The following is a 21,899-nucleotide window of genomic DNA, read 5'->3' as shown; positions in this document are numbered from 1 at the left end:
CTAACTTCCTTTGAGGGTCCTTCTCAAGTCACTGTTGAACACAGGTTCCTGTGCGGGTGATGATTCATTGTCAGGCACGCTCTGAGGCCAAAGACTACGGTCAGGCCGGGAGAATGCAGAGCTGGTGACTTGAGAACAGTCCTTTAATATCGGAGATATAGTGATTGATGTTGGGACCAACAATTTTCTAAGACATAAGCACTGCGAAATCCCACAGGCAACTTTTTATGCTAAAGTGTCGTGAGGTGGAATGGTTTCATTTTTACATTTTAATAGGCTTAGTTTAATTTGAAAGTGTTCTAGGTAATTCTTGTAATGTAATTTTTTTTTTGTCAATTCAAGAGACTAATTTGAAAGTGTTTTCGGATATTTGCGGTGTTCAATATACGCTCCCCATTCCCACCTTCCCCAAAACTCGATTGCCTGTTTTAATTACTTGGAATTTGTTGCACATCCAACTACCTCCAATAGCCCTCCAAAAGCCCTCCACTCAGCCTGTCCCAATCAAGAATCGAACATTACCATTATTATCAACAACCAAACAATGGCACCGCGTCGTCAATTGAGTGATGCTAAAAAAGCAGAAAAAATAAAAAGCAAAGAGAGAAAAGAGCGCAAGAAGCTCCAGAGGCTAGAGAAAAACGTTAACAAGACAATAGAGCCAGGGCACAATATGTGCGCGATGAGAAAAAACAGCGTATCGATTAAGAAGTTCAACGTCAAACCCAAGATGAAATAGACAGGCAAGTGCGCCTAGACGTAGAAGCGCAAAGACGTAAAGAAAGCCGAGCTCAAGAGCCAGACGAAATTCAACAAGCTAGGCTACAAAACCAAGCATTGCGGCAGCAAGCTCTGCGTGAAGAGGAAAGTGAGGAAGAAAGACGTGCAAGGCTAGAGATCAAGCAACACGGCAGCAAGCTGTATGCGACGCAGAAACCGCTGATGAGAGGAGAGTAAGGATGATTGAGGATAATTTGCGACATCAAGTGCGACGCGATCAAGAGACAGAAGACGGCAGAGCCTCCTGCATAATGGTAGATGCAATGCGCCATCAAGTTCTACGTGCCCAAGAGACGGTAGAAGAAAATACTTTGCGTGCAATGGCTGACAGATTGCGTCATCAGATGTATCTGGTTGAAGAAACGGAGGAAGAGGCGGAAATACGTTGGGAACTTAAAAGGGAAAAAACAGCCAACTACAGAGGGGCAGAAAACGAAGAAGAAACCCTAGAAAGAGTAGAAGAAAATCGGCTTCGGTTGGAACGTCTCCGTGAAGAACAAGCGGAAGACGAAGAAATAATTCTTGCAATGAACGCATTGAAACATGCAGAAATCGTTCCCTTGGAAACAGAAGAAGAACGCACGAATCACGAAGAGATTTTAGCGGCGCGTAACCAAGCTGGATTGCCAAGAACTTATCGTTTGGCTTGCAAAACGAAGATCATCGTCCATTACATGATTGTGGAGCAATGGACATCATTTGCGAAGAATGCGGCGCAAAACACTTCAAGGGTGAAAGACCGCAAGACAAGAAATTCGTGCAATTTTGTAGAAAAAGCAAATTTATTGTTCAACCTCCAAAGGAATGCCCTCAACCACTTGCAAAACTTTTGCAAAACAATCATCCGAAATCAAAGAGTTTTATGGCGAAAACTCGCACCTACAACAGCGCTCACGCATTCACTTCATTTGGAGCCAGTATTTCATCTCCACCAGGACGTGGCGTCTATTGTTTCAGAATACATGGCCAAGTGTATCACAACACGACACCTGTCGGTCCGAATACAACCAATCCCAAGTACGCCAATCTCTATTTCATGGATGCAGCACAGGCCAGCGAGTTCAGAGCTGATTTCGATTCGAACGGAAGATGCTGTAGAAACTTGATGGCAGAGTTGGACGCAATGCTCCGCGAAAAAAATCCTTACGCAGCCATTTTCAAAATGATGCGTCAAGTGCTAGAGGAAGAGTACCGTCGAGCCGAAGCTGAAAATTTGCCGCACCAAATAGTGGGTATGATCATCAGCAGTGATCGAAGAAATCTGGACCAAAGACGTTACAACAGTCCGACGACAAACGAGATTGCTGTTTTATTCCCTAGCGCAAATGGAGAGCCACCAGCCAAGAGAGACATCCAAGTACATCTCTTCATACCAGTCAGGGGAAGAACATTCATCAAAATCAGCACACGACAACCAATATGTGACCCCATGACTTATCCATTCCTCTTTCCAAACGGTGACGATGGATGGTATGTAAATATGCCTTACACAACCACTACACGGCGAGAAAGAGAGGAAGCTGCTGCAAGAGCAATGGATGTGGAAGAAGAGGAAGAGATTCGGTTTTAAGGCTCAACGAGAGACTGCTAATGCAAATTCGAGCAGCAGAAGCAGCGGCCAATGATGCGTTTCCGGCAGAAGAACCGGAACCAGAAGAGCAAATAGACGATGATGAAAATGATCCTCAGCGATTGAATCGAGGTGAGGGAAGACGCAAGAGAGTGACGCAGTGCGAATTTTACAGCTTTCTCATGTCGATACTGGACTATTTCAACAACGTGTTGGTCGGAGGACCACTCAATCAGCAATGGATGGTAGATTCCTATGTCAAGATTGAAGCCAACCGCGTCAAGTACATCCGCGAACATCAGGTGGAGTTTCACGTTGCTCAGTACAACGGTCTCTTGGACTACACCAACAATCGGGCGGAAAGAAAAAATATGACGGTCGGATCGTATCATGTTCTCCCTTCGAGTTTTATTGGAAGTCCAAGAGCCATGAAGCAAGCGTACCAAGACGCGATGGTAATCTGCGGCAAATTCGGCAAACTGGTATTTTTCCTGACATTCACATGCAATCTGAATCGGAAAGAAATCGTGGCCAACATTCCGACCCATCTATCGGCATCCGATCGGCCCGATATGGTTGCCAGAGTCTTCAACCAAAAGAAAAATGAATAGGTTAACGACATCGAAAAGCGCCAGGTTCTGGGATTTGCCACCGCTCGAATACACGTCATTGAATTTCAAACGTACGGCCTACCAAACTGTCACATGCTCATCTGGATCGACAAGCGCGACGCACCTGCAACGGCCAAAGACGTGGACGAAACCATCTGTGGCGAAATACCGGACAAGACAACCCATCCAAGACTCTACAACATCGTCATGGCCCACATGTTCCACGGGCCGTGTGGATCGACCAACAAACAGTCCCCTTGCACGGACGGCAACATTTGCAGGAAACGTTTTCCCAAGGAATTTATGGCCGAAACAATTGTCATCGAAGGAGAGATACAGGCGTCGTGCATCGCTTGAAAAGAGGACAAACGCATTTCGAAGTGGATAACATATGGGTCGTTCCATACAACCACTGGCTGTCCTTGAAGTTCGACTTGCACATCAACTTGGAATACTGCGCGTAAATCGTCAGCGTCAAGTACATATTCAAATATGTCTACAAGGGATATGACTGCATCAAAACGGACAAGAAAGTAGGAACTTTTTAACGGGAGGCAGGTGACGTCCCAACAGTTGAGTGGGATGAAATCGCCAGCCATTTGGATGCGCGCTACGTCAGCGCACCAGAAGCCTGTTGGAGAATCTTCAAGCTCCCCTTATCAGACCGGTCTCATGCCATCTGTCGACAGGTCGTCCATTTGCCCCGAGAACAGTCGGGTTTTTTTTTGCCTGGCAATAAACAGCAGGCTGCCATCAACACTGCCACCAAAGAGAACGACCATGGAAGAGGCAGACGTTTTCCAAATGCCAGCTCAACTGAGGCAACTCTATGTCGACATTTGCCTCTAATGTAATCCTACAGACGCCGTGACTCTGTTTGATGCCAACCTCAATCATCTCATGGAAGACTTTATTAGGAGCGGACATGATGCCAATGTAGCCAAAAATCTGACGCTTAAATGGATGGAGAACCTTCAAGTTCCTCTTATCAGACCGTTCTCATGCCATCTGTCGACTGACCGTCCATTTTCCCCGAGAACAGTCGGGTTTTTTTTCTGCCTGGCAATGAACAGCAGGCCGCAATCAACGCTGCCAACAAAGACACCAACCTGACGGCATGCATATTTCAAGTTGAATAGCGAAGACGACAACGCAAGACAGTATTTCTACCGAGTAATCCCTCACCACTACGTGTTCATGAAGAAAACCAATTCGTGAAAACCTAGATGCAGAAGGACTAGAATCATCGGTTGCCTCTACACGGTTGGCGTTAGGCATGTGGAGCGTCATTGCCTTCGATCACTGCTCATCAACGTCAAGGGAGCGACAAGTTTCGAGCATCTTCGAACGGTCGACGGATTACAACATGCCACTTTCAAATCGGCAGCCATCACACTCAATCTGCTAGAAGACGATAGGGCTTGGTCAACGACCATGGAAGAGGCAGCCGTTTTCCAAATGCCAGCTCAACTGAGGCAGCTCTATGTCGACATTTGCCTCTACTGTAAACCTACAGACGCCGCGACTCTGTTTGATGCCAACCTCAATCATCTCATGGAAGACTTTATTAGGAGCGGACATGATGCCAATGTAGCCAAAAATCTGACGCTGAAATGGATTCAGGACAAGCTACGTCTCAACAACAAGACGATGGAAGAATTTTCCTTGCCTGCTCCTGACTTCCATCTCATCAACCAACTGATTGAAGCCCAAATGGAAGAAAACGACGACAACGTGAGGCAACAAAAGCGATTGATGGGTGAAATGATGCTGGCTCAACTCAGCGACGGTCAACGGGCGGCCTTCGATCAAATAATGGCTGCTGTCAACGATGCCACCAACACCACACATCCAAGACAGTATTTCCTAGACGGCCCTGGAGGAACGGGCAAAACTTTTGTCTACAACACTGTCATCAATGTACTCCAGGGCCAAGGAAAGGGAAAAAGGTGTACCTTTTTGGGGGAACACTAGACGTTTTCCACCCGACGAGAGCGCCTCTTGCGGGTGTGTTGGTGTTCACTCCACGCAGAGGCTCATTTGTAGGTAGAAAGCACTCGCACCAGGCGGAAAATTACTCTTACGCTCCGCCCTAAAATCCTCGTTTTTTCGTTTAGTGTTCCTCGCAAGAGGGTACCCCTTTTCTGAAAGGGAAAAAAGCCATAGTGGAGCAACCAGGGGTCTATGAAACACTGCCTGCTTGGGTAAATCAACCATGGTCTTAGTCAGGGTAGAAAAAAAATGCCATGGAATGACGAACTTTTGCAACACAAATACCATTTGGGTTGGCCAATTTCCAACACTTGCAATCTAAATATAATCCATAGTACCATTTTCAACTAATTGCTTTAGTTTTACACATTCTGGCAAAAGCCAAACATCAATTAGTGATGGTTTTAGTGAAATAATAGGAAAAATAAGAAGATTACCAATATTATTTTGGTTGTTAACACTGTAAACAACAGCAGACGACATCTACAAAACGTTAAATTAAAATTAATTCAAAAACACTTACGGTAAAAAATTTGTATTCTAAGTTTAACCTGAATAATCTAGTTTATTATCTTGTATCTAGTTATTTTCTATCGCTAACCACTTTAGAAATAACTCAACTATTAAAAAAACGCCACTGGGTGTCGGCCTTCGAGATTAATTAGACTCTGAAAGGGAAAACTTACGAAACGCTGATCGAATAGAATAACTGAAAAACCTGACGTTTTCCACTTCTCTCCATGACAACATAAAAAACAAATGACAAACGACAGCCGCCCTCTTCGTTTCTAAGGAAACACAAATTAAAAATTAACAAACCAATCTTTCATCACAAAAAATACCCTATTCCATACAGTTGTTGCAATGTGTTCGGCCGGCGAGCGGATTCGGCCAAGCACTTGAACTTAATAAATAAATAAATAATAAAAAGAGGAAACACAATAGATAGGGTACTCACATATATTAAACACTACGCGGAAGTGGCCAGGCAAACGCCGCAACCCTTCCTTAAGCCACGTTCAGACTACAGCCTTTTTCAGCGTTTTACGTACTACGTATAACGTTTTTACGCTCCGAGTTACGTAGCTGGGAACGGAAGAGTGTTCAGACACAACGCTCTACGTAGTACGTAATACGTAAACTCAAAACGTAGTCAAAACAAAGTCAAAACTGAGCGTACGTAAAAATGAGATTGATCTCATTTTTACATAAGTTTTTGGGACGTTCTACGCACTACGTAGCCAAAATCTATTACGCTTGTCTACATTCTTTTGTTTTTTCAGGTTTTCTCTCCTGTTTATTCATTCTGGGATATGTCAGGTGTAGAATTGTAAATTTAATAATTAATTTTTTTAATTTTTATTTTAAAAATAAATATTGGGCCTACTAAAGTTGCCAAAAAGAATTCCCCTAACAAATTCAAGTCGCCCCCCAAAAAATCACCGATAAAGAAAATCAAAAAGTAAATATTATTTCATGAAATCTTTTGCAACTATTTTGGTTTATTGCTTATTCTATTTTAGGTCTTCAAGAAATTGGTCAGAAGAAGAACGTTTCGTCCTCAGAACTTTTATCAATAAATATAACAAAGAGCTACAACAGGTACAAAAATCTACAGCAGACGCTAGAATCTCCGCAGAATCTAGCCTACTCTACGTAAATTTGACAGTGTAGTCTGAACAGTCTACGAACACATTTACGTAAATATGGCTCCGTAAAAAACGCAGCGAAATTTACGAAGTACAAACGTAAACTTTTAACGTTATACGTTATACGTTATACGTAGAAAAGAGCTGTAGTCTTGAACGATACTTTAGACGACTCAAACGAACGTAAGAGTCTTACAGTGTGTTACACACACACACATACGTACGCCTCCGACAGGAGACAGGACAAGTGACGACAAGAGAGACAAGTGACGACTCACACACCTTTTCGTTCGCTGGCCAGGTTACGAGACCGTCACGCCCTCACTCGGCAACACAACACAGGCCCTCAGGGTACACACATACAGGTAGGGGAGACTGGAGTAAGCCGGGACGGTTTTCGTTTTCCCCCTATATCTCCCAAACTAATCATTAAATGAATTTATAATTTTGTTTTTATGTATTCCATACGGTAATGTACCCCCCATATTTTTTATATAATTTAATAATAAACCATTTTCCCATATAAGACCTTTAAAGTTTTCTTAGATTTGTGGGAGGAGCCTATTTTGAGGGGTAAGTGAGGACACTAGGGTGGGTGGTGAGGGACGTCCTCCGTTTTCGCCTTGAAATTCATTAAAAAAATTTGTAAAAATTGAAATAGCGTCCCACTGCATAGACTCTATAAGTTAATAAATGTTTCAATTTGATTACTGTGTTAATAAAAAAATTTTCTTATATGATAAAAAACCCTTATTACAAGATAGGTGGGGGTTGGGCTTATTGTAATCGATTAATATGCTGAATAATCGATTGCTTGTGGTCATCGTAAGGAACAGTAATGGCGTCATGAGCTCGGTGATGATTGATGGGCTTGAAGGCCAAACCCGCCCACTAATGTCCCATTTTAGTCCAAAACAGCTGTCCCGATTTCCCGATAAAGACTATTTTTTTAAAACGTTAATATTATCTACAGTAATTGATCGAAAATTATAATTTTTGTTTTTAACAATAAAGAAATGAATAAGCTTCATTTCCATATTAAATTTACATGCCATTTGCGATTATTTTTTTCTACAAACATTAAATGGCGGAGACAAAATTAACTAAAAAAAAACCGTTTTTTTAGTTTTGTTAATAAATGATACAGTTATTGACAAAACTCAACCAAATTTCATGCCAAAGTAGATTGTATGTATCTAAATAACATACTAAAAAAAATTTTAATTTTATTAAAATCTACTATTTTTCCCCCTACTGTCCCTCTTGACCCGGTGTCCCGGCATACTCCAGTCTCCCCTACACAGATGGGGGGAGGAGACGGAAATCACAAAGGGTACTGAGACGGGTGGACCGTCTGCAACACAGTTTTACATGGAGAATTCAATTGTAATAAAATTTCACCCAAAAAACGAAAACCCAGGGCACAGGAGGGTCCCTAAATCCACCAACCTGCCACCAACCAATCAGAACCCGACAATCACGACCAAAATTTGAATTTCGATCAAATAAAAAATATATATAAAATTAACAAACAAACCTACATATTTAGAAACAACCCATTGGCACGAAGTTGAATACGGCGAATCAGATAAAAAATAAATGAAAACGAACAACTCCCCTGTTTACACACGATAATTTTCAGCCAATCAAAACCTGGCTGGAACCCCTGGGGAAACAATAAACAGTTTGGGGCCCATAACCATGGCATAGCCTTCCATCTTTACCAAGGTAGATCTCTCAGGGATAATCCCATAAGAGGCTGTTTTAAAATAAAGGGTGTGGTTTTCCTAAGATGGCGGATACAAACGTTGCCGGACTACAGCAATCCTGCTATCCGCATTCTGCAAGAGGTCTATAAGAACAAGGCCTACTTAATGCTTAAGGCCTGTAAACTCGTATACCTCCTATGGCGGTGACGCGTTACCTGGCAACAACTAATCAAAGGAAAAACAAGGGCTACGACGACACCATCTGGCACTCGCTACTGCTACTGCTTCGAAAACCTAAATACAAGATTAAGAAAAAACAGGGTTTCCTTTTATTTTTTAATTAAGAGTATCTTAGAATCCTTAACTTTTAGTTAAAGAATTCCAGTAAGTGTAGAAAATCACCTCTTTGAAAAAGATTTGTGTCCACTAAGTAATATTTTCATTATTACATTTCACCATTTCAATGAAATTTGCATCGGTAGGGGGATGGTGGATAAGGACTCCATCTAGAGATTTATGGATATGAGTATGGCGGTTCAATTCTATATTAAGTCATGTTATCAATGTGAGTAAAATTTCCAAATTTTTTAATTTTATCTCTAAGTGAAAATGTTTAATCCGTTTATAGATTTTTTCCTAAGTGATTAATTCAATTAACTACAAGAACAAGAAGAAAATTTTTCATTAACATGATAATAAAACTTATATATTTTTAACATACTACTTTTTTTCTTTTTAACAACTCAATTGACATATTGCTGTCAAACTAGCACACTTTTCATTTCAAAAATTTGATTTCCTTTTGTTTTATCTTTATTCATGTGTTTATGTAACTATAACAAGTGTAACATTTTGGGGGGGTATTTTTCAACGAGGCTATAATTGCGAGCGCCAGATGGTGTCGTCGTAACCCTTGTTTTTTTTGTCTGATTGGCTCTTACTAGGGAACGCCTACCCGCCATAGGAGGTATTTCAGTTTACAGGCCTTAAGCATTAAGAAGGCCTTGATAAGAAGTAGCGATCGGCCCCGATTAGCCATAATTGGGTTAACCCAATTAACCCCGGGAAAAAGCTATCGGGGCTGAATCAGGATGCCATTTCGTTAGCCGGGGCGGGGCGGGGAAAAAATCGAGGTTAACCCGCCTGCCCCGACGCCATTTGCAAAAATGGCACCTAAATTACAACTACGAATTTGGGTCGGATTTTTATCGGGGCAACCGGGGCGAACTCCCCGATTTTCATCATAGTAATCGATTTCGACTCGATTGATTATGTATTTACGTCGATCGATTGATTGCAATCGGGGTTGCATCCCCGATTAGGTACTCCGACACAACCCCGATTGAGATCGGGGTTCAAAAATTTTCACCCCAAGCCCCGAACGCCCCGCCCTGAGCCCTGAATTTCAAAACCCGATTGGCAAAATGCGCCCCGATTAGGGTCGGGGCCGATCCCTTATAAGAAGGTAGTACCCTTATACCCCTAACTTTTAGCTAGAAACTTATAATTTGCATAGAAAGATGCGCCTTAATTACAAAAATTTAACCATACCTAGTTTATTGGGGTGCAAATGATGTCTTGGGGTACTAATTCTACTTTGAAAATATTCATTAACCGAAGCTTCCCCATGCGTTTGGCGGGGTAATACCAGCATACCGCACGCCAATTTTCCCCTGAGGCATAGGGGGGAAATCCCAAAAAATCTACCATTTTCCTGACTCTTGACATTCATCTACCTGGATTTGAACATGGATCGTCCGTGTCTCACACTGTATGCTGAACCGTAAAGCTACCAGATAGTATGAAACTTAAACTACTGTATAATAACATTACTAATCTTATTTGTGCGCCAAATTTAATGTAAGGAATGTACTACCTTGTTATTATAACGTTCCACTATTATCACGCAACTGCCTCGGATTTGGCACTAATAAGCTATGTAGGGATCGGCCCCGACCCAAATCGGGGCGCTTTTTTGCCAATTAGGTTTCGCATTTCGGGGCTCGGCGTTCAGGGTATGGGGTGAAATTTTTCGCACGTCGTATAACACAATACCAAGAGACAGAAATTAACTGTACCTGCGTGAACACAACGCGTTCCACTCCCTCTTAAATTTATTACAAGTGAAAACCAGGCAGTATAAAAAAAGAGTAATTTAATCTTCAGAATGTCTTCATCCATTAGTTTTAAAAAATCCTGTTCAACCATTGCAGTGAATTTTTTAAATCACACCTTCAAGTCAATTATCCAGTACACAGCATAGTGTATTCAAGTGGATGGGGACACATTTCGGTGGTGGTGCGAAGGGTAATTATGAAAAGAGGTAAAGATTTTATCGACGAATCATTTAGAACCGTTGCGATTTCAACAGATTTTTTCTTCGCGAAACACATTGTCAACTTCGCTTGTGTTGGTTGACATCGAACGTTTCTGGGTTTCTTTACTTTGTTCCAGGGCAAATCAACAACTTTTCCTGTTTTCTCAAACTGACGCAACTTCCTTCAACAGCCACCTTTCACGTACAAACGAATTCTTTATTATTTCCCGAGTTTCAAGCTGTGGTTCCATTAACAGGTTCTTCATGAGCCTTTGGATCGGTTATCGGTTTGCGACTACCACTTGGTTTATCATATCTGTTACGCTGATCACGCGAATGGGGAGGCCCAGAGGCCGCAGCTGTATGTAAGGACCCGGCCTGCGAAGCATTTTTTGTAGTAGTTTCAGCCGGTGTCCCCTCTTTACTAGACAAAGCCGAATGCAAACGAGAACCGCTAGATGAGTTGTCCAGGACTGAAACGAGAAAGTGATGAGAACATCTTTATTAATCGGCAAACAAATCTATGTCTATACTGTTAGGTCGACCGTTGGTTTCAGAGTCAACTTTGCGTGGTCTACGACGACGTTGACGACGACCAGGTCCTGATTCTTCGTTGCTTGAGCCGGAATCTGAAAATAGATTTCCATGAATTAAAAGGAAATATATCAGATTCTAAAAAAAACAAACAAAAAAAAAAAAAGCAAAACATAATTGGCGATCTTACCCCTGTCTAGACTAGCGGCACTCGAAAGATCTTGACTATCTGGCGCTGATTCTTCTTCAACACGCCGTTCGGAATCCAAAACGCGATCTCCAAAACCACGCCGAAATCCTCTAGATCTACCTCGAAAAGCTACAAATAAACATAACACAAAAATAATGGCACTATGTAAAAATGTCGATGGTCTACAGCTCGACAATGAAGATTTGCAGCCAACTAAATTGGTTGCCACATCTAAGCTTAACCCAAACATGTTCTAATGATTACTATCAATGCCGCTTATAATCTTAAACCATGACGTACAGAAAAACAAGACATGCGTCGCATTATTATCTGATGATCATGCAAGTTTCAATCGACACAATAACCCCCAGATGCATAAATCGTCATTCGTTGGCTATGAACTTGTGCACAAATCGATTCGCATCGTTTCGATCTTAAGATATCCTTTTTAATCGTCCTCGACTAGAAGACAAATGCCACAGGGAAAACAGCAGAACTTTAGTTGAGTAATTTTCTCGATCAATTTTTTAAAGCTTCTTTGACGCTCATGAAACTACTGGTTTTCATGGACAAATTAGTCGCAATTTTCCTAATTGGCTTCCATAGCTTTAGGATAATTATGGAAAATGCTTCTTGGCCGCAGATCAAATCAAATACATGTCCATTGATGCCAGTGAATAAAAAACGAGAAGAGGTTCGTCTTTTTTTTCAATACGTATGAAACGAACCACAAAGCCATGTGCCCAACGATGCTTTGCTTTTAAATGCTAAACTGAATAGGTTGGAAAGAGGAACTTACCGCTGTCACGATCTCCTCTTTCTGCATGTTCGTTCCGCTCCACACGGTCAGTCCGTTCGGGTCGCTCTCCTCGACCGCGAGCTGCTCCACGACCTCTAACCGACGATGCAATTCCACTTCTCTCCACATGAAATCTTTCACCAAAGCGACCACTACTAACAGGTGCACCTCTTCCACCTCGACCTCGACCACGCGTTAGACTTCCTCGGTCTCGGTTCCCTCCTCCCTCCGGTTCGGCACTGTATCCTCTGAAATACACCATTGTTGTAAAATTATTCTTTTTTAAGTCATAAAATATAAAATGGAAAAACCTATCCACACGCCGTGGGGGAGGAAACACAGGAGCTGACGTAAGGTTGCTGTTGTGAATAGAGCGAAGTTGCTGATCGATCTCCAACTTTTCCATGCGTAATTGTTCCACTTCCTGGAATGATACAATAATGAGCCTGGAACTTGGAAGGTCTGCAAGACGAATGCTACACCAAACTACAAACTAGCAGCAGTCAAACAGGGAATTCCTTACCTTCAAGTGTGCTAAATGATACTCGAGAAGGACTTTGGCATTGGCTATTGAGTCCATTGTACCCACAAATACAAATGGAACTAATCCGTCTTCACGAGGATGAGTCGGATTTGGTTCGTTGTCCCCTTCAATTTTAACTCGGACGACATTACTTTTGTCAACTATTTCTTGAATGACACGTCCATTCTTCCCAATGACTTTTCCCACCAAAAATCGAGGCACCTGAATGGATTCTTCTCCATATTCCAGCATCCCACGAGCTTTTCTAACCGACTCCTCAATCTGACAATCGAATTATCAATACAACTTTTAAAACGATGTCTCAAATAGTAGTAAATCTTCGGAAAATACCTCTCCATGGATTCGGAAGGTACAAGAATTTTCTAATAGATCAATGTTCGTTATTCCATCAATCTTACGAGCTTGCTGAATGTTGGCTCCATGTGCCCCGATAGCCAACCCCATCAAATCCTCTCTAACAGTGAACTCTTCTGTAAACCTATTTTAAAAAACGAAATTCAATTTAAAAAATACCTATGTTGTTCCATACATTCGGAAAGCCATTATATTCACCCTCCGCTAGAATGCGTTCTAGTACATTCCAGCTGTTTAGCAGCTTCTTCAGTTCTTTTGAGCAGCACCACTTTTTGCGTAAGGTTACGAAAATGCATATCCTGTAAAAGACCAGCTCGCTTCCGACTGGATTCATGACGTGACTGATGAAGCGTAATTCAAAAATCAGTCATACATTTCGTAAGAATGTAAGATGCGCGAGTTTTTACCATAACACTAAGTATTCCTTTCTCGGGCACATACCGACAGACGGCTGCTTCAATCGCCTTTTGAAATTCCTTGTGTACTCCATCCCTTTTTGCACTGTTATAGAATAGAAAAGCAGTTGTTTAACAGTTTTACATACATGATCAAGTGCAGGACAGCAGGGGTTAATGTACCATTACTAAAGCTAATGATTGTTGACATTATGATTGAAACCAAACAACCAATGGAAAAACCATACTTACTACTCACGCAACTCTTCAGGCACCTCAATCTCGAATTTGGAAAAGTTGGCTTTTGTTAAGGGTGAGTTGGTGTTTGATGGACGAATTCTATCTCCAGGTACTATTTCTGAATATGACATTTCCCAGCCAACATACTCAACAACATGAAAATCTCCTCTAATCATCTGTGTAATAGAGGTAAATAAAGGAACATGAAATGTCAGTATGAATACTGACTTTAAGTACTAGTGACTTTCAAATATATTAAATTGTGGTTTTGAACAATATAAAGGGATCTAGGACTAACCTTTATTACAGCTTTCCACCAGCCAAATGCTTCCTGTTCATTTGCTTTTGAGTAAACTTCAATTTCCTGATTTTCTACAAATGTGAATGGACCTTTGCTGTCCTTGAGTGGCAGGCGAGACCTTGAGAATAGAAATTTGGTTTCAGGCTGCCAACTAGTTCAAACATAATATATATTAGTCTAGGTAAATCTGAAAAAAAGAATTCCATGTAAATGTATACTCATTCTCAAATGCAACAGAAATCTCATCTTCATGAACATCAGTGACAAAAGCCTGCAAAAGATGAATGTTAACATTAGCAAAAAACATGGACCAAACGAAAAACAGCGGAGAAAGGTAACATTTTTAATATGCTTTCTCTGCTTTACAGGGAGTAACGAGATTTTGCCAAACAAGCCAAAATATCAAAAAGGGCAGGGCCGGTTCTTTCACTGCCGACGCTTTCTTAACGTTAAGATAAGAGACTGGAAACAATGTTGCTGTTGAATATCAGGCAATCCAAAGAAATAAAACAACAGTTTTATTTGGTTGGCACTGCAAAAGAAATTGATAAATATATATTTTATTTTTCACCTTATACCAAGCCCCATTTTCACCCCGGACTTCAACGGCTAGGTCCTCCATTTTCTTCGAGCTCAAACACCGTTGCCAGTTACATCAAACCCAAATTGCTTGAACCATTTGCCAATTAATTATTGCCATTTGCCAGATTTATTCTAAAGCTCTGATGGTGATGTTTACTGTATTTTCTACTTTCTAGTTTGAATCCCTTTGTTAATACCTGAATGGACAGATGGTTCAAAAAGGGTCTTTAATAAAGAACAAATAATCAATCAAAATAAATTATGGAGTTTATGCGGAGCATTGAAATGTTTTAATAAAAATCTTCCGACTACGAGCAATAAACGTAAGGCTTTAGGTAGGTAAAGTTGACTTATTTTGAAAACTCCCCAGGACCTCCCCATAAGACTAGGAGAATACAAAGTAATTGTGTCAAATTGCAATTCAACATTTCGCGAATTTCTTTGGAGTTTGGACAATGGGTTATTGACAGGCTAAAGTTGGGCTTCACCATTGCTTGCATTGTCAGATCTCAAACTAGGTGGATACTTCATTCAATATATTTTGAGTAATAAAATTTTCCATGGAGCCCCACCGGCTGCACTTGACAATAAGGTTTCAGCATTGCCTGGGTTCTACGGCCATTAAATTTCATCGGATCCTAGCACAATTTCGGCATCCGAACACACAAATCAAGAAGTCAAAATCGACTAATCGAAGTAAATAAGCAAGTTCTATTTACTACGTACAGCTCAGGTGTTTGTAAAATTGGCAAGGAATGAAGTGCAGGTGTTCAGCTGTAGCAGCAATCGGTAGTAGCGATACGTGTTAAGTTTTTGGGCTGATAAATGAAAAACTGTTTATTCGTTGGGTGAATTTAACAAATGCGCTGCAAGAGATGTAACGCTAAATATAACGCCGAATACACCGGTGACAGAAAAGATTTTCTTTCTTCCTAAAAACCGAAAAAGAAAAAAAGCACGGACGCAGTTTTGGATTAATATACTGTAGCACTGTTTTAACAGGCATTCTTTCACAAAAAGCTACTAAAGCTAGCACGCAGTAAGTTTAGAAATCTCCAATAATTTTCTGAATAAAAGTTTCCCTTTTCGATGCTAAACCAATGGGTTTAATGTATATACTGTGCATTTTACTTCATAGGACAGCAAAGTTGGAGTTAGCGCGTAAAACTAAGCGATGGTTTTCGTTGAAACCGACTAAAATTTAAAAAGTTATACCACATATGAGTTTTTTGGGAAAAGCGGCGATTTCGAAAACGTACGGCGACTAATCGTAAGTACAGTATAATTCTATCAAAATACAATATCCTTAGATTACAAGTAATATGACCTTTCTATTTTGCTCCTAACGTGTAGCATTGCTTAAGATCTGCCAAATTCTTCGGAACCTTTCAGGGCGTCTGCCATTTAAGTAACTGCCGAGTTTCACCTTCCACAATCGACAGTTCGCGGTTTAAAGCTCACCGTACGGTGCTACCATGTAGTAGAATTCCCAGCTTGGCATTTGCTGTTGAATTGGTGTTGCTTGGCATTTTGTCGGCATTCATGTAGATTATCGGTCGATTATTATATGTCAGCATGTTTTATTTATTACTTATTAATAATTATAAGTAATATATATTTGCTTTGTTTTACATCACTATTCCGGCGAAGTCAGAACCGTTAGTCATGCCTGTGCCGGAATATAAAGGAAAACTTCAACTAGATCGGATTAAATAAACTGTCGGCCAGCTTAAGACAGAAAATTGCGTACGGAAACCTCCAAAAGCATTTCACTGCGGACTCAGCCGCATAACGTCGCTTGCGGTAGAAAAATGCATGAAATATATTCCGAAAAACAAAGCACAGAGTTTCGACAATTTACTGATGCTGTGAATAACTTCTACCTACATGTCCATAAGGTGTTTATGAAAATTTCAACGATTATAAAGCTTCCGGATCTCTTCCAAGGCTGTTAAGAAACTGTTTGACAAGATCTGCCAATATACGACGCTTAAATCGGAGGCATTCGTTGATGACATCCATCACTATAGATTTGCGCAAGTCTAATGACCCTTTCAGACGTGAGAGTTCATTGAAGACGCCACTGAAATCTGAAATCATAGAGTATGTTGTTAGAAGGACTTCAATTTCAAAAGAAAGATTGACAAGTTAAATTACTTCTTCCAGGTCGTTTAATTGCGCGGCAAGCAGCGGATTTTACTTCTAGATTATGTTGTTGTATTTCTTGGATCTCGGGCCGTAGTACAGTACCATTTAGAGGCAGTTTGTCGCTGACTCCACTGACACAGTTCAGAAAAGCGTAATTGATATTCCCATGATTGGCATATAGATCTGTATGTAAATATGGCTAAATTATATTAAACAAATTTAAATATTTTAAAAAGAATAATATGAAAAATTGAAGAAAAATTAGAAAAAACAAATCAACGCGAAAGATTAGATTAAAAATTTTAAAAATATATATAATATGATCAAGAAAGCCTTTAAGACCAATTTTCTGTCAAAGCTCTTGCCTTAATTTTCTTACCTTTTACATCTCCGTTAACAAAATGATTGGCTGTTGAGGCAGAAACCAGTTCTTCGGGAGTTACTATTTCGCCATTATTGGGCAAAACTTGAAGAGATTGAGACATAATTATCTGAAGTTCGCACGGTGGAACATCTTCAAGGGTAGTAGTAGTTTTTGTTAATCCATTGACAAGAGATGTCTCAGGTGTCGCGTCGATGTTACACTCAGCTATTATTAGCGAATGAGATTCATCTTCGCTATCGACTTGATCAATCGTTGGTGAAGGAAATATGGGTGAACTAACACAAGGTAAATGGCTGTCAGGTCTAATTTGCACATCTCCCGGCAAGGACGGAATTGGAGAGGGCGGAGGTGAGGATGAGGGTGAAGATGAGGCTGAAGACAATGGTGTAAATGGTCGTCGGACACACAAATCGCGTGGCAGCGGCCCAGCTTTTCTTTTTGAGGGCCGAAATGGAATAGGGTTAGGAGATTCGGCAGGACGTTTAGTTCCACGTCCACTAGTCTGCGAGGCGCTGCCACCAACCAAATCAATATCAGCTTCATCTACCATCATCCTCTGCAAAACAAAACAATACAAAATGTAGAAGAAAAACGCTACAGAAAATGAAAAACAAAATAGGAAAACAGATGTAAAATCCCTTTCACTAAGATATTTAGCATGTCCAGAGATAAGCGAAACTTAAGCTTGCCTTGTCAATTTTGAACGGATTTCCAAACATATGTTGTCTAACAGGTGTAGATTCGATTTCTCGCAGGGGAGGGGCTATTCGTTTTAAATATTCTTGATAGTTTCCCATTTGACCAACAGGCATACTGTGGACGTCATCTGCCAGAGATTTCAAGCAAGTTATAATTTTTTCCACGATAACAAAAAATGAATAAAAGAAATAAATAAAAAAAACAAACAAACTATATATTTACCTTCGTCTTGCAATCTAGTGTGGGCCAAGGAAGGCTGCAAAAAATTTGCACGCATTCTAGCAACTTGGTCCAGAAGAGTGGCACGTGGAATATCAAATGGATTACGAAGATTCTGAGCTCGCATTTCTCGTTCTTTCAACGCCAATGCAAAACCAGGGAAATCACTCATCTGCTCTCGTAAGTTCAGAAATTTGTCTATCAGAGAAGTGAAAATCAGCGGTAAACACGATTTACATCAATATTTATTAATTTGTCATACCTATAAGAGTGGGATTAGAAATAAAATCTTTCCGAAATGCGGATCTTGGTATAACTTTAATGGAATCCACCACAATCTGCCGATTTCTCCCCACTTCAGAACAAACTCGGTCAAACTCAACTTTGGCCTGATGTTTGAGCCGTTTCAAGTAATTGACTATGCTGTAACTCAGGTTATTATCCAAAGATTCAGGTATCAATGTAGAGGCTAAGTTCGGTGCACCCATTCTCGTCAATGCACGGCGCAGAGGCTGTGTGATTAAAAAAAAGTTAGTAATTCATCGGATCTTGCAAAGCCCTTTGTCTTACCGCAGCATAATACGGCGGCATCGTTCGTAGGTAGTTAGCAAAATGTCCTCGCCAATCAGCTGTTGGCCTCAGGCGATGCACACGGAAAAGTTCATCCAAAAGCGGAAGTAATGCCGGATAGTTGTAGGGCATCACAAAAAGATTAACTGATTGTAGATTTGTACTTGCTTTAAGATATCCAAATGGGTGTCCGGATTCAGAGCTGCGATAACTGTTCGGAACGAACACCTATGCCAAGAAAAAACAGAATGATCATTTCTAAGATGTCACGGATTATATATATAAATATACGGTACAGGATATAACATTATATACATTGAATACAATAATAACCTTATTAAGAAGCAGGGTGAAAATATTATAGAAAAAAGAAAGAAACTAGTAACACACTTGCCAACATGTGGACGCCTGCTTTCTTGACAGGATGTACTGAGTCAATGGACAAGGTTCCACTTCATACTTGTCAAACGGAAGATTTTCAATTATCATAGGTTCTTGGTTAGTGCACGTGAATTGGACAATGGGATGCGCAGTTCGGGGAGACTGTGGCAAAGACAATATATCAACAACTTGCACGTGAATACGATTGTCAGACTACCATAAAATTGACGTACCAGGGAAGGGGCATTCACGTCCGGCCAGAATGCCTCGGGAATAGGCCAAAATCCAACAGCGAAACCTTTTTGGGCTGAACGTGGAACATAAATCATCCTTCGGCAGACTTGCCAGGATGATCCTGAAAGAACAGCTTTACTATCTTCATCAAGAAAAATTTCACCATTTGTACAGTCCGCTTTCCCTGTTTGATTGTTCAATGAAGAAAAAGGTAGCCACATTAAACATTTATGATTCATAATTGCTGCAAACACAAACCTTCAACTAACAGTGGAGGGTCAGGTCCTATTTTTTCAAAATATATCACTACACCACTTTGAATTTTCTGAACCAGACTGTCGACACACTGCATGAGCATTCGATGAGAAGTTATGGCATACGAACGTCCCCCGGTTACTTCACACATGGTATCTATTGGCGAAGTATCACTTGGTACCAATCCCATTGGATCTCTTTCAAGGGGTGGAGTTCCGGTAAGTCGTAGAACTAAGCTAAAGAGCCGCTGATCCCACCGAAATGGCTCACGAGTCAACTCAGCACCAGGAATATTGTTATTCATAGGCAAGTTCAACTGTAAAAATGAAAGAACGAATTGTATATTTTTAAATAAATAATTATGATGCATTGCATATGTTAATAATCAATCATACACAATTTTTCTGTAAAAGTAGCATAAACTACAAACCTCTTCATGGATTCCCCCATTGTATGCTAACTTGCCACCATCAGTTATGGCTACAATTACTGCTGGCTCTAGAAAAAATGGATGTCTTCCTTGACCATACATGTCAATACCTGTTTGCATCCTATTCACATTTAGTAAATCAAAGGCACTTTTGAGTGCCACACCTAATGTCGACAATCCTGTTGCTTGTAGATTCTTCAATTCATTCATAAATGTTCCTAAATTCTCCTTCCAGCCAGCCTGTACAGTTACATATACAATTAACATTTTCAAAAAGTGCAGGTAACAATATGTTCAAAAATTTCCTAAATGAAAACAATAATTGTTCAACAGGTTTGAATTCAAAATTTGTTTGGAATTAGAAATAATTGAATATTTCTAATATTGAGCATCATCATACTGCAAATTGTACCTTGATATTGAACGGAGGTTCTTCAAATGTAAGGAGCATATATCTATCACCACGGCTTTCAGGGGATCGCTGCCTAATCTTTGAGAAGAAAACTCTTATGTAAACTGCAGCATATTCAATTATAAGCTTTCTTCAAAGTTATGAAAATGAAACATAAATTAATTTAGAGAATATATGTTAAATTAAAAGTGAAGATTTAACACAATATTATAGAATCATTTTATGTAGTAAGACAAATAATTGTTTTTATTTGTTAACTTCACATGTTGGTATTCAATATTAAATTCCTTGAGGATTGCAAGTAGCTTATACTTCTTTGAATTGTTCATTTGAACATAAAAACATGAACCAATTTTGGAGTTGGTGGAAACGTTGTAAAAAGATGGCATTATTTACTTTTACGAAAGTCTCCACAGCACCTTTAGCCACGTCCAGCAGCGAAGGACGCCCTCCAAGGTAGGCTCGTTGATTCATTGAAGCCGATGTATCAACGAGGAACACGATTATTGTCATCTTGGTGGCTAACAGAAAAGCCTGCAACTGTTATTTTTAATTATTTCTTAATAAAATCTTCCGTTTGATAGAAATGCACCAATTTCAGTCTAGCATATCCGCTAGTCTAACAAGCTCAACTTGAAGGCTACACCAACACATATAAACGGAAATCTATGGTCGGTGTTCGGCTACACCTTGGGACAATGTAAAGTACGGATTTTAAGTGCGGGATTCCCATATTTTACCCTTCTCTTCCAGGCAGGAACCAACACAGTCTTCACCCGTTATTGGAAACAGATCCATTTACGTTGGTCGCTCAAAACGGATACTTTTTCAGTCGTTACCAACGGATCCGTTCATCTTTTTTTCATATTATAGAATAGGATTAAAATAAGAAACGGTGTTTTTTTATTTAAATTAGTGTAAATTGTCACCTATGTGTACTTGGGTCGGTTGTCGGGCCGGAATAAAGCCGGTTCCAAAACCCGATTATGCTATTTTGTCCCCTGTTTGCCCCGTTTCGTGTAATACAATAAAAATTCTATTACATAATTCTTTACTTTGCTTCACTTTTCCACCATTTTTCAAGTTTTAGGCGGGTCGTATCAGTTACATAAAGTATTTTGAACCAAATTAAACCGCTTGAAGCGTTTCTACCCGACTTGTAACCGATTGGTTATTTTTCGTGTGTGCCTCGTGTTCTCCCAGTAGAACACGAAATTAAAATAATTTTTAGCCGTAAAAATCTAATTATGAAATACAAGAATTTTACTGCAATAGATATCTCTTGATGAGTGCTATCCATTTCTGTTGAATTATCGCTTTAAAAGTACCAACACGAGTAGTAAACCGATTGGGTATTTTTTGTGTAGTTCGGTGTGATTTAACGGGTCTCAGGGAATTTCCTGTTCCAGTAAAAATTTGAGTGGTAAACCGAGAGACCATTTATAGGGAAGGTCGGTGCGGTTTAACGGGTATCGGGTAATCCCCTTCTCCCAGTAGTGTGTAAAATTTAAATAATTTTTGCGGGAAAACTATAAGTTCGAAACACATAAATTTTAAGAACGATTTTTAAAATCAAAAACCGTTTCTCTGTAGGAATTA

The 21,899-nt window shown here is 40.2% G+C and overlaps 2 protein-coding genes, 4 long non-coding RNA genes and 1 pseudogene across 7 annotated transcripts; 4 read left to right on the top strand and 3 right to left on the bottom strand.

The window, feature by feature from the left end:
• The first annotated feature begins 544 nt into the window (after positions 1-544).
• On the top strand, positions 545-2,809 carry LOC116924994 (annotated as a pseudogene).
• A 2,998-nt stretch (positions 2,810-5,807) lies between these two features.
• LOC123476906 lies at positions 5,808-6,946 on the bottom strand. Its single transcript, XR_006651959.1, has 3 exons — positions 6,766-6,946; positions 5,912-5,960; positions 5,808-5,857 (listed from the first exon to the last, which is right to left on the bottom strand). It is a non-coding gene; the product is annotated as an uncharacterized LOC123476906 (long non-coding RNA).
• Positions 6,947-10,557: 3,611 nt separating this feature from the next.
• On the bottom strand, positions 10,558-14,664 carry LOC116932900 (fragile X mental retardation syndrome-related protein 1). Its single transcript, XM_032940816.2, has 13 exons — positions 14,557-14,664; positions 14,204-14,256; positions 13,983-14,136; positions 13,697-13,860; positions 13,457-13,550; positions 13,248-13,390; positions 13,026-13,173; positions 12,675-12,956; positions 12,463-12,575; positions 12,152-12,399; positions 11,353-11,481; positions 11,162-11,257; positions 10,558-11,101 (listed from the first exon to the last, which is right to left on the bottom strand). Exons 1-13 carry the CDS (start codon positions 14,605-14,607, stop codon positions 10,863-10,865), a joined length of 1,914 nt encoding a protein of 637 aa, XP_032796707.1. The 5' UTR covers positions 14,608-14,664; the 3' UTR covers positions 10,558-10,862.
• On the top strand, positions 11,480-12,426 carry LOC123477147. The gene is made up of 2 exons (XR_006652469.1): positions 11,480-12,046; positions 12,133-12,426. It is a non-coding gene; the product is annotated as an uncharacterized LOC123477147 (long non-coding RNA).
• A 1,000-nt stretch (positions 14,665-15,664) lies between the features above and the next one.
• LOC116932958 lies at positions 15,665-16,300 on the top strand. The gene is made up of 2 exons (XR_004399806.2): positions 15,665-15,837; positions 15,921-16,300. It is a non-coding gene; the product is annotated as an uncharacterized LOC116932958 (long non-coding RNA).
• Positions 16,301-16,365: 65 nt separating this feature from the next.
• On the bottom strand, positions 16,366-20,949 carry LOC116932893 (integrator complex subunit 6). 2 transcript variants are annotated; one of them, XM_032940798.2, is made up of 13 exons: positions 20,697-20,949; positions 20,301-20,378; positions 19,889-20,128; positions 19,462-19,774; positions 19,203-19,387; positions 18,979-19,131; positions 18,589-18,816; positions 18,281-18,530; positions 18,022-18,216; positions 17,790-17,926; positions 17,095-17,656; positions 16,725-16,898; positions 16,366-16,657 (listed from the first exon to the last, which is right to left on the bottom strand). In XM_032940798.2, the coding sequence occupies exons 1-13, from the start codon at positions 20,811-20,813 to the stop codon at positions 16,488-16,490; spliced, it is 2,802 nt and encodes a 933-aa protein (XP_032796689.1). In that variant the 5' UTR covers positions 20,814-20,949; the 3' UTR covers positions 16,366-16,487. The 2 variants fall into 2 exon arrangements, with proteins under 2 accessions (XP_032796689.1, XP_032796690.1); XM_032940799.2 differs by having other exon boundaries at positions 20,720-20,863.
• On the top strand, positions 20,859-21,347 carry LOC116932946. The gene is made up of 2 exons (XR_004399794.2): positions 20,859-21,000; positions 21,054-21,347. It is a non-coding gene; the product is annotated as an uncharacterized LOC116932946 (long non-coding RNA).
• Positions 21,348-21,899: the final 552 nt, after the last annotated feature.

This window comes from Daphnia magna, linkage group LG10, assembly GCF_020631705.1.
Source record: "Daphnia magna isolate NIES linkage group LG10, ASM2063170v1.1, whole genome shotgun sequence".
Classification (NCBI taxonomy): Eukaryota; Metazoa; Arthropoda; class Branchiopoda; order Diplostraca; family Daphniidae; genus Daphnia; species Daphnia magna.
This window is presented reverse-complemented; position numbering and strand designations above follow the sequence as displayed.